Below are 13,050 nucleotides of genomic sequence, written 5' to 3'. Positions count from 1 at the left end.
AGATATTAATAATTCTGATTGGCTGCAGAACAAGCTGTCCCCTGGGGTTTCCTGGGGGAGGGAAGGAAAAAAAAAATCAGAAGGATTTATGAAAATGTGCCTCACATCAGTCAGTGTAAGAAACCAAAAGTAGAATAGATTTAGTATGGGTCATTGTGCTCCTGCCTCTGAAGGCACAGGATTGATCCCTACTCTGTGAACACAGATGATTTGTTCATTGAAGTTTTGAATGACTCAGCTACTGTAAGCCAGTCACCTCCTCTGGAAGACATTCCACAATTGGATAGTTCTGGGTAAAGTTCTCACTTTCTGCAGAAAAGGAAGAGATGCTAGGAAAGATCTTGTAAGTGCATAGAAAATGCCCATGTTCTGTTGTTTGGTAAAGAGTAGACACAATGTGAAATGGCTTAGGATTTGTTTGGGACTGAAGGGTCAGCCTTCCTCACCACTAGTTACTGGAAACAGCACAGAAAATGCGGGAAAAGATTTGCTGCTGCAAGAAGTAACCAGAAAGGAACTGTCATCGAGGTCATATCCATAGAGTAGTCATATCCAGGCTCTAACTAATGGCTAATGTCAGATTCTTCAGGAGAAGATTTAGCAGGCCATTTTGGAATAACCAGCCTGCAAGGGAAATTTTCTTCAAAAACCTATGTCAAAAAGTAGATGTTTGGATCCTTCAGTCTTGATTGTTTATATACCATGTACTCTTTGCACTTAAGCATGACTGTACACATTCTTGTACACATGCTTGTACAGCCTCCTGACTTCAGAAGCTTGCTAGAGTTGCATTATATGGCAGAGAGTAGTGGACTAAGTAGACTTTCAAACTTGTATACTTGAAAACTTTTTTGAATATCCTGATTTCAGAGATGTATTGCTGAAAGATAGGGTACAGCATTCCAGAGGTTGATTAGGTATCATTCAGAAAGGTATTTCCATTATCAGATACGATTTTTTGTTTGAGTTCTGTTGAAGTGCTCTTCTGTTATAAGGACGAGCACTGGGAGCTCTTCACATTTTATGACATGTGCTGTTATTCTGTGTCCTGTCATTCACTGCTCTTGAAAAGTTACACAGCCCTCATTTTATAGTTTCTGTTTCCAGAACATATACTACTGATTGCTGTTTGGCTGTGGACTTTGTTGAAGGACTCAACTTGGGCAGGAAATGGGGGGAGACTCTCAGAGTTCAGACCGCAACTTCATACTGTGATGCCTGTGCAAGTATATTCAGTCTTGCAGCTGAGAGCAGCCATCATGAAGGAGCAGCCATTTTCTGCAACATCTCCTATTGAAAAATCTTTTGGGTGTCATGGTTATCCACCGTTATACACACATGTTGAGCTTGCTTCTATGAGGACTAAGTTGTACACATGCTGTTGTAACAGCTTCATTACTCAAAGTGACAGGTAGAGCACACATAAACCACAAGGTTCCAATAACTCCAATACAGAAGATGTATAGCCAAAGAATAAATGTACTTGTATCTTCTCTGCATAGTTTTTGATAGGAGAGATACATTTGATAGGAGAGATACACAACATCTACTGTATTCTAGAAGTGAAAAACAAAGTCAAATATTACAAAGCCAAATTTTTGACAGACTTGTTAAAAAGAAGCAATATTGTGTGTTTTCAAATAGCTTTTTCTGATTTCTACACCAACTGGTTGAAAACTTCTGAAATCACCACTTCTTTTCACACACACTTTAATCTGAATACAATGTGTGAATATTTTCATTCCTACTTTTTTTACCAGTTCTAACAAATGGCTAAATGAGCTCAATGACCTCTAACACATTAATCTTTGAAAACACATGGCTATATCATCTACGTGGGCTGCCGTGGTACCCAAACACAGGGAGGTTCGAATTAATTTTACCTTCTCAAAAGTAGACGATCCAGTTTTAGCTTAAACTTTTCCTCCTCTGTTTATTTTTATCTAAGAGACCCATTTTTTATACCTGTTCAGTAACAGGGTCTTAAATTGGATCTAGATTAGCACTCCTAAGTAAATCTTAATTCATGCTCTCTTGTGCTTATTTAATAATGAGGTTGGACAGGAATAATGACTACTAGAATTGCAGCTTTGAAGGCATTCATTAACATCAGTAATTGGCAATATTTTCTGGAAGCTTTATGCCTACGGTTGATCAGCCCTTTATTGTGCAGCATCAAGATGATAGCTTGTATTGAAGCAGGAACAAACCCACTAAGAAAGGCCATCAGGTGAGGTTTCCATGGCAGCAGTCATCCCTTTGCTGCTCCCATTTGTGGTAAAGACAATACAGGAATAGTCAGTGTGTCACTGCTCAGTGGAAAAGAAGGCTAATATTACTCCATCCCAATGTAGCGAGCTATGTGGTAAAGCCCATTTTAAGAAAGATCAGGGTGGCTGATCAGGTGGGTTTGTGACTGTTGTCTCCTGAGTGGCACTCAGTACCTCTTGTTCTCAAAGCATGAGTTCCTATGGTGTGGCAGCACCGGGGACAGGCATACAACAGGTTCAGCGACCGCATGAGCAGTATCACCCAGCAATGAATGAGCTCCTGTGCTGGGTGGGCAACAGAGAGCAGAGTGCATAAGCTGAACTCAAGAGACTCTGAACTAACCAGAGATGACTGACATTCAGAAGCTCCTCAGTGACTCATTGGGTGGATTTAGAAAATATTTCCTCTTTCCATCATAAATGCGTTCTAGTCAATGCAGCTCCTGCTTGGTTCATGAAGGTGGCTATATAGGTGCAGTTTAGAAGGTTCCTTAAAAAAAGTCCCTCTGTAGAGGTGTTTTATAGTGCTGGACACTTCTCATCACACCAGAGAAAATAAGTGAAAAAGAAGACCTGGCTTTTCTTCAAGCTTTTTTCTTGGAGCTTGTTTTTCACAGAATGATCATGAAACGGAACTGAAAACATTAGGCAATAACAGGCTCTCCCTGCTAAGCCAGCCTGGGAGTAGAGGACATCCCGTTACCTTCTATCTAACTGTCCCACCTTTTTCTTTGATCAAGAGGAACATGGTGTCCCATTACCATGGGTTATGCAGGAATCCTTTATTTTTTCAGATACTTTTATCTTGTCAGGTTAATTCTGGCATAGAAGAATGTGGAAAATAACTGTAAAGTACAGAGTTTATTTTCCATATGTGAACTCATTTGGAGAAAGGGTTTTAATCTGTAGTTAGATCATGCAGATTAATTTACTGACACATGTAGATTCCTACATGAAATGTCCAACTTTGGACACTGTTTGGCTGTAATAAAAGCTTTTCTAGGGGGGAGGGAAGCTATGACAACCATGTCCATTTCCAGAGCGATGGAGAATTGTTAAACAGGGATTCTGTTCTGTCTGTGTGACAGGTATTTATGATAACAATTTGGGTGGAATTCTGTGTCTCTGCCCTCAGGAGCCTGTGACTGTTGATCTAAAGATCAAAAGTCTTCCTTAAACAAATAGAACTATTATCAAGTGAAGCAAATCTTACAGACATGGAAATCCCCATCAATAATAGTCTGTGCAGCTGCTGAGTCTTCTCTACCTGTGCTTCACTGTGAGCTTCTCTCTCAAATTGCCAGGTCGGAAAGGAAGAGATTTACATTCCTGAAGAGAGCCCAGCAGCTCATGGGCCCAGCCTGTCTCCACTAAGCACTTTTCTCGATTATCCTCTGTGATGTTTGCTCAGTTGTTTGGCAGCATTTGCCTTTCTTAGCTTCCACCTACTGGAATGTATGGACTCTCTCTGCTCCCTCTTACTTCACTACCACTCGCCACATATCAAACACAAAAAGGTCTCAGCACAAAAGCTATCCCTTCAGAGGATACAGGTGTCCACTGCAGAAACCACATACCTGGAGCACTTCTTCAGGCTGCACAGTAAAGCTGACACTGTCTCTTTGGTTAGTGTACCAACAGTCTGCCCTGTAGCTGATTGCTAAAAATCTCTATGCCACCAGGAAACCACTATCATTGCTTTGCCTTTACTGTGTAGTGAGTTTGGAGCTGAGCAGAATTTCACTGATGAGGTGATTTCTTTTTTTGTTGTTTTTGGTTTGTTTTTTTTTTATGTTTATCATACCTAGAGAAAAAATTATTAGATCACAAATGATACCAGGTAACTGAAAGAAAAGGAGAAGCAACCTAAAACACAGGTGCTGGAGACGTTATTCTCTGAAAGAGAAGCTGAACCATGTTTCTGGCAAACCCCAAAACTCTCATGCACTTGCCAGGTGTAGCAAGGAGAAGACACAGAAACACAAATGTGTACAAAATGAAAGAAGGATGCTGCAGAAAGCAGAGTTGGGTTGTGTGGGAGAGCCTAGAGTGCACTGAATGCTGTTTGGATAAAGAACCTGCTTGGAACAGAGGTGCTGCAGTTTCCATGCTGCCCCAGGAAACAGGGGTGTGCGTTCCTCATAAATACAAACGCACCAAGGAAATACCTGCCTGCATCAGAATATGAAAGTTGACCATGTGCTCGTGCAAAATTTAAAACAAGGCAGTAAGAATGTGGGAAGTCAGTTACGGTTTCATAGTTCATGATGTCTGTTCCTGGTAGATGTCATCCTGGTGCTCCAGTTCAGTTCAGACTTGCAGTTCTTTCAGATAATTGCTTTTCAGGTTGCACTAGCCAAGCCTATAGCCCAAGCTAGTTCTGAAAAACAGGTCTGTAAGAGTCAGTACTTGTTATTTTCATTTTGTTTCAGGGTGTGCTGGATTCACCACGTCACAGGAGTGTGGGTGTACCCACTTCTTGATCACCTCAGTCCAGGTGTCAAAGTAGTATTTTTTGCAGCCGTTACTGTAATAATTAACATGTTCTACTTGGTGGGAGAGGTCTTGAACAACTACATCTGGGATACCCAAAAATGTGAGTATTGTATTAGAAATATTAACTTACGAAATACACCATCAGGGTTTGCGTATGCTCCCCCGGAAGTCAAGAAGGTTTTAAGCTGGCTAAAACAAAGGGGAGTGACAGAAGTTCCACTGAAACGTCTTGCTTGCTTGCTTGCTTGCTTGCTCTTAAAAGCAGATGGATGAATGGAATAGCTGCTGGGAAGCCTGGTGAGCTATGAATATATATTCTTTTATTTAACTTCCAATACTAATTAAAGAGCTGACGGCAATTATCTGAGAGGTTTGCAGCCCACTTGGTTTGCAACCCACTTATAAGATGATGAACCCATTAGGTGCAGCTAGAATAAAGTATTGTTCTGTGGGAATGCTGTTAACAGTAAGCTTAAACTTTGAAATAAAAATACATCGGTTTAGTATTTTCAGGTATAAGGTGTTTTCTGCTTATAAATTTACTCAAGGAAAATGAATATGTTCATGTCAGTAGAATAATAAGAATGAATGATCACCTTTGTGCAGGGTAAACATAACTGTGCAGACTATATTATCTACCCTGCTTAGGCAACCCATTGCTGAGAAGAGGAAAAGGGAAAATAAGACAAACACAGGATTAGAAGGAGGTTCCTTTAATCTATGAAAGATGTTTTTCATTTATCAAATTGCCTTAAATAAGCAAACAACATTCATCATCGTCACAGTCGCAAATCACAACTGGAGTGAAATCCATGCTCTGTAGGAATTCTGTCACTACATTGCTTGGCCTGTAACATATTGGGACCATATGAACAGCCTGTATCCCCTTTTGGAAAACTTAGTGTGCACTGATTAATACACCATAAATTCATATGGTAATTTACTGTGCAGGTAACTTTTTTAACAAGTCCTCCAGTACCAGGTAGAACTTAATGTTAGATGGTGGTTGAGTGTTTACTTAAAGTATGTTAAGCAGTTTTACTTAAAGACTCGTGAACTATCTTTTTATTTTTTCTCTAGAACCAGCAACCATTGGCCACAGTATTCAAGCATGGTTCCAGTCCTTAGTTTGATGTCACATTCACATCCATTTAACATACTTCAGTTAATTCAGGAAAGAAGTTTCTAAAAAATGGCAGCCACAAGGAATAATAATTTCACTTGACATAAGTCCTGTATGAAGAATAATAATGTGGGAAGGAGTCACATGTTCTTACCAAGTCCACAAATAACAAATGTTGGGAGATCTCCATGCATAACGAAATCCCTGGTTCTTGTGGCACTCCGCCCTAGAGGAGCTATTGTCAATCAGGTCATTCTTCCAAACTCTTCCAGGATTCTCTGTGGCCACCTTATCTTCTCCATGATTTCCTTGATTTCGTTAAAGTATATTGATCCAAAGTCCTCCAAAGCTCAAGCACTTGCAAACCAGAAAATGCCAGGAGCCACCTGCTGCTTTGCTGTGCTTGAAACGCTTTGTGTAAACCTAACCTGAAGCATACAGCAGGCACACCACAAGCAGCAGAGATGTAAAATAATGCCAGACTGTCACTGTGTGAGACTTGGGAAAATATTATTTGAAAATCAGACATTTAAAAGGGGCTTTTGAGAAGTAAGCTTGCAAATCAAAGCAGCCTGCCATGAGATTTCTGGGGCGAGAGTGGGTTGTTTGGGGTTTGGAGTTTTTACTTTTCCTCAGGAGATGCATTAAATAAAACCTCACTACTGACAAGATGATTTGCAGTTAGTTTTCCCGAGTTAAACCACAAACATGGCAGGCAAGGAAAAATTTGCCCTTTGTACAAGCCAGTGTCTGTCTACAGTTTTGAGGGTATCTGCTTTCCTGCTTATCTATTTGATGCATCTGCAGTAGAGTGCTAGAAGAAAGGAAAGAGGCTCCTTTTAAAAGGCAAATAAAGTAGCTCATTTAAAACTACTGGAAAAGTACCTTCCAGCAGAAAGCAGAAGACTCGAGATTGGCTCTGGAGCAGCCTTGTAAACCCACTGTAATCTTTTAGACCCAGCCTCTTGTTTTGGTTAAACCTTAAGCTGTGGCTCGTCCATTACACTGGTTTGCCAGGAGCACCCAGGACCATTGTACTTGGACTGCTGGCAGTGTCAGACCCGTTTGTTTCCATGTTTCTTCTTTCAGCAAGGCAGCTTTGCAGTTGTGGTTTCTAGCTGCAGATGGGTCTTACTGTTTCCCATATGGGAATTAATTAACTGGTTTTAAAGTGACTTTCAGTGTATCTGCCATCTATGGATGTATTGCATTAGCAGGTGATCTTAGTTGTTGCTGGATTTTCCTCTCAGCATTCTCAAAAATTGCTGCTCTTCTGCCTTCGGTACCCATAACTCTTTCTTTTCTAGCATGTATCAGGCCTGAAAACCTCCAAAAGAAATGTTTGTATTTGAGATGTCTGGCAGAGAGGGCTTAGTGAGAAGAACAATGCTTCTGTCAGATACCAGTAGTAATTTATTGTCCAGGAACAGGCATATGAAATAGCTGAATCTTTTTATTGCCAGAAAAAACACCATCTGCTGCCCAGCCCAGACTTCACTCAGCATAGGAAAGAGGCAAGTCCTGCAGCAAAGATAAGTTCATTAAGGAGCTGTACACTCAGCTTAGCCCTCCTAATTCTACATGGCTATTGCAAGAAGAGAGGAACCCTATCAACAGTAATTGATTCTTTGTTCCTGTACTCTCCAAAAATGGACGTGTACTTGCAAATATTTAAATATCCAGTGTTGAACTGGAGGGGTCTTAAAGCTGCTGAATTTTGAAACACAGTTTTGAAAACTTGCTTTCAAAGAAAGTCAGCTGCTCAGCTTCGGGTAATAAAATGTTACCTAGTTTGCTTGTCAGCAGGGAAGGTGAGGGAACTAACTATTCCCAGCCCCTGCAACTGTCAAAGGCTGAGCCTGCATCAGGGGGTTAGGGTGATTTGAAAATGGTCTGGCAGGAGGGAGGATTGAGCAGTTCATGACTGGACAACCACTGCCATCAGGTGTGCAGATGCTCTTTTCGTTCACAGCAGGTGTGGTAACACATGCGAGCAAGTAGGCGAGAAACAAGTGCAATAAAGGCAAAAGAAAGATTAATGCATTAGAAGAACCTCTGTAAGTAAACTCTTATTTTTTATTAATTGAGAGTTTTTAAAAGCTGTTCTCCATATGTTTTCAGGTATTGAAGAAGGAAAAGAAAAGCCAAAATTGGACTGAAAAATAGAGGCAACATGGAGCATTGTTTATGGCTTCACAGAAGATTTCTCATCACCAACAGAGGTTGGCATGGAGAGGAATCTTTTGGAAAGGAGGAAGTTTAATAGGCAGTCTGCTCAGTACAAGGATATTTGGGGGTTTTATATGGAGGGAAAATGATTTTAGCTAAGAATAATAATGTTTCAACATCATTCCTATTTCTCCATTCTTGCATGTAACATGCACATATAAGATGTATATTTATCTCCATGGCACTCATGTGCATTCCTTGCATCAAATAAGTCATTAAATCATAAAATCATTAAATTTTTTCACTTCGAGCAAGAAGAACAATGAATCCATCTGTATTTCTTGAGAAAAGCTTAACCAGATAGTTCTAATGTGGGGAAACAAAACAATATATATTTCAAAATACAATGTAAAAATACGGTAGAAGTTAATTGCATGAATGTATCCAAAGAAGAATTCAATCTGATGGAAATATTAATGTAACACTATGTAACAGCTGCCTTAAATCAGTGATGTTAATTTTTTGAGTCCATTGAAATCTTATTTGCAGTGTTAGACTATCTGAATATGATGCAGCTTTTCTTAAATAGGCCTAAATAAAGATCAGATTATCCCAGCATTTCTGTTTCTTCATGCTGATTCTTGAAATTATGGGTGGATTGGTGTCATTTGAATGATGTATTTTCAGATTTTCCAGTGTTGACTGTAGATGATAGTATTTCGACATGAGGGTTTTTTTTTCTTATTTTCCCAGTACAAGACCTGATCCTGTGTTTTCAAGCCGTAAGTTCTCAGTAGATGGGCTGAGCCATTAGTGTTGTACCAGAGACAGCATTTAAGCCTTGCTTCAGGAAGGCGTGTAAGCAAATGTTTAAACACATGCCTGTTTGAGGAATTCAGGTGCAAAACAATAGCCATAGTTTAACAGTTGACAGAATTCTGTTTAATTATCCAACAATCAAGAAGGAGCTCTAGTAGACAGAAGGATCATCTAGAGTTAAAATCAAGTGAATGGAATAATTTTCATCCAGAAATTATTTTTTAAAAAGTAACTTTAAGATCCAAATGTCTTGGTATTCTCATCACATTCATTCAGTAGTGTATCTAGGTGTATTTATTTTAACACACGCAGAGCACTTCAAAGGTGGTTAATGTTAGTGTGTGATTTTTATTAAAGGGATTTCTGCAGAGTTTTAATGGCTTTACCAGATTCTGCTGGTTTGCTCCAATGGCATGTTTCTGTTCCAGAACAGTTCTTGGGGAAACTGGCCTTACACAACTCATGACATGCCTCCACAGTAATTTGTTAAATGTATTTATGTATACGCTATCATAGGATACGATACACAAGTTCAACAACGTGCTTTTTGGTTGATTTCTTTAAAAAATAAGTCCTCTGTGATGATACTGTCTTTGTGACTGTGTGTCCTCTCTATAATTTTTAACCTGTTGATCAAAGAGTTGCAAACATTTCAAAGCTAGGCAAGTTGCTACAATGTTCATGGAAATAACATTAAGCCAGAAAAGAAGAAGGAGGTCCTCTGATGGTACCACAGAGGGAGAGGACACACAAGAGTAGCAGAATTTGGAAGCAAATTAGCTGTAGCCATGGGGCTTTGTGTTAGGGATATTACCTTCTGCTGGACCTGAGCTGTGCATCACATATGCACAGTAATACTGCAACATGGTTGCTTTAGCCACAGGTAACTAGGGCTTCATTGTGATAGGTGGTTGATATTGGAGGTGGTAACATATCTTTTATTTGCAACAGGCTTTCAAAACTCGGTAAGGAAAGAAAATGTGGAATCAGTTATGTTTAGTGATCTAGGAACTGCTTAAAGTCACTGCTTCTGAAAGGTGTGATAGCACATGAAAGTACTGCTGGACAATGAATGTGTAAAAGAATCTGGCTGTACTTCCCAACATCAGCAGCAGCAATGACAGACATCCCATTGTGGCAGATTATCGACTGCAGCTCAGGGTGAGAAACCCAAAGCACAAACCTTGTTGACTTGTTTGTCATATGAAGAGCTTGCATAACTCATGCTCTGCTGTTAAGTCTAGGACATTTTTGCAATTTTTTTTATTTCACAGGGATTGTTTCCTTCACTGAATTCAGGAATTCATTCTGATGGAAAGAATGTGTTAAATAAAAGTAAGAAATGCCAGAATGCCGCACAGCTGTACACATTCTGCTAGAGCACACTCTGAACATCTCTGCTGTATTTATTGCACCACTGGATGTCTGAGGCCTCAAAAACTGGCTGTTAATGGAAAGATTCTTCTTTCTCAGCAAGTTTTGCACCTGCTCAAGATAAGTTTTTCTTCTAGTACAACGTAATTTTAGGTGATTTTGGAAATGTAGTAAGAATATAAAGAGAACAGGAGCATGAGTGATCAAAATTGCATAGCTGAATCCATAGGTAGGTGTCCAAGTGAAAGAAGACTCCCTTTCAGAGGTACACCATAGGGGCCCTTAAAATTGTAATCCCTGATATCTGTGAACCTGTGAATATTAAGCACCTACCAAGCTTAGATCTCCATTAAGCCCTTGAGGTTGGCAGTGTTAGCCAGAACAATATACGTGACACAAAATGTGGTGGGTTTCATTGGTCTGAGGAAATTTATAGTATTCCAAGATGATTTGAGCTCAATTTGTCTTCTCATATCTCAGAAAGCTCTCCGCCTCCTATGAGCTTTGAATCATCATGTTTGAAGTAAAAAAACATTTTAGAGCATTAAATTCAGGCTATGATGTATGAACCATGATATAAATAACTTGGGGGCCTGTTACCCAGAGTGAGCTCTTCTAGACTGTGTTCATTCCCTTTAGAATTACACAGTCCATCAGTCTTAAGAAAGATGATGGATGAATGATGACTAAAGTAAAAGTCACTTGTAAGCTTGCCAAATTTCAACCACCATGGCTGAAATTGTCCCTGAAAGGTATTTCTCTTGGGGGAACTATTTTTTTGGTGGAAAACTTTTTGACAGAACAAGTCATCTATTTTCAAGTGCAAGTCTGGAGACAAAAGTCATGTCTGGAAGACTTTACTTTCTCTTGCTGCAGAGATGGGTCTTTGAAAGAAGGATAGCATTGATGGAAGATAGCAACACTTCTGAATTTATGGGGAAAATCTCTTGGGTTTTGTCCAAATTTTAGGAAAAATATGCCTGCACTTCCCTGAGTGCACAGGTAATTCTCAAAATTGTTTATCAACTTTGGGAATAATCCATCTTGTGGCCCATCCACTTCTCCAGTCCTGACTACCCAAGACACACACCAGAATAGGGATCCCGTCTTTGGTTTCCATGTTTTGTCAATACCCCCACAAAGCTGCTGCCGATAAAGCTGCCTAAACCAAAGACGAAGGAAGCAAAGCTTTAATGAAACTGAGCAATGAAAATTGGTTGTAGGTGGATAAACTAAATGAAAAAACTCTAGCCTTTCCCTTGAGGACTGCAGTGAAATGGAATTAGTAATGTTTGTTTGAGTTTGTTGTAGCTGTAATGATAAACTACGTAGAAAACTCTGTGAAGGAGCCATTAGTTTGGTTGTCAGAGAAGAATATAGGATGCAGTAAATAAGGCAGGCTGCCACACCTTGAACCACAAGGAAAAAACAAAATATAGTTTCATCATTCAGTGAGCAGCATTCATCATGAGTTATGAGTGAGGCATAGGAAAAAATGTGTGATCATCTAATTAAAGGCAATATCATAATTCATGCTTACAAGGGGCCAAATTAAGGTTGAACAGACAGCCTTAATTCTGACATTACCTCAGTCTTGAATGCCTGGCTTTGTAATCTTGACTTACTATAGAACACAAAAAAGTTTGGGCTTTTTTTTAAGGCTAGTTAGAAAGTCTAGCCACAGAGTTGCCATAAATTTCAGTACAACTGTATCCCCTGTTTGGCTGTAAAAGGCTCATCCTGACTTTATGCATTTAGCTACCCTAGAACATATATGCACAGTTCCCATCATACTGTGTTATAAAAATGTTGCCATAATTTGCAAAATTTTACCACAATTTCAAAACAAAATTAATTTAGTCTATGATTCAGTTTGTGTGTGATAAAACCATAGTTTGCTGTCTCTCTGTAGCAACAGTTGCCTTATTTTAAAGGAAAAATTACAGATATTTTCCCCAATTTTAAGATGATTCTTTGCTTCTCTGCCCACATGAGTAATATTAGCTAAATTACCACCAGTGCATGTCAAAGCTGCTTGGACACTGTGAGTAGACTGAAAAATGGGTAACTATTCTGCAGGTTCTCATGTGGCAGTTCGTAATGACAGCATATAAGGCATACATTTCTTAGTTCATTTTTCCTATTGAATTTGCTATTCAAAGTGTATTCCAAATCCTAACCACAATTTGTTCTTCAGTTTTTCTGTAAAGATTAGTCAGTCTGCTCTGAAACACCCTTTGGTAGCCTTTGAAGACTCAGATACCATTGGACTGAACACTGACAGGATTTATAATCTAAAATTTGAGTTAAAGTACAGTTCTGAAGAGACCATCAACCTGAGGTTAGCATCACTGAGGTAGGTCTGGTGTTCCTGCCCTGGGAATAATGGAGCAAGCAGTAGATGTGTAGGTGAGGTCACCTCTGGATGCATCCTTGGAGAAGTTATGCTACTAATCCTGTCTTTCAATGCTCCTGTGTTTCATGTGAACAGGGGCAAATGCTGGTGACAGGCATTTTCCATCTGCAGCAGAAAAAAAAAGCTCCTAATTGAACCATAGTGCATAGTAGTCAAAGAGGTCATTTCTGCTAGCGTATCCTAGCAGCTCTGCTCTGCTCATGTGGTTCAAAGCTCCATGTGCTTCTGTAGCCAGCTGCTTAAGCTGGGGTCACAGGTGTTGCAGGGAAGGAAAGAAAACTGGGTGTTTTCTTATATATTTGGGCCATCCTATTTAGCCTGGAAAGTAAAGAGATTATCTGTTTAAGAACACTGCTTGTGCATATGCCGAGCTCCAAGCACAG

The 13,050-nt window shown here is 39.6% G+C and overlaps 1 protein-coding gene across 1 annotated transcript in view; it reads left to right on the top strand.

The window, feature by feature from the left end:
* AIG1 (androgen induced 1) overlaps positions 1-8,676 on the top strand; it is a 128,505-nt gene extending 119,829 nt beyond the window's left edge. Inside the window, exons 5-6 of the mRNA XM_057407066.1 lie at positions 4,703-4,866; positions 8,011-8,676. Of these exons, the coding sequence (XP_057263049.1) occupies positions 4,703-4,866; positions 8,011-8,048 (202 nt within the window). The 3' untranslated portion in view covers positions 8,049-8,676. The remainder of the gene's footprint in view (positions 1-4,702; positions 4,867-8,010) is intronic.
* The last annotated feature ends 4,374 nt before the right edge of the window (positions 8,677-13,050 follow it).

Source organism: Pezoporus wallicus, unplaced genomic scaffold, assembly GCF_028554395.1.
Source record: "Pezoporus wallicus isolate ANWC-B61680 ecotype Strahan unplaced genomic scaffold, APGP_CSIRO_Pwel_v1 contig_3817, whole genome shotgun sequence".
Lineage (NCBI taxonomy): Eukaryota > Metazoa > Chordata > Aves > Psittaciformes > Psittacidae > Pezoporus > Pezoporus wallicus.
This window is presented reverse-complemented; position numbering and strand designations above follow the sequence as displayed.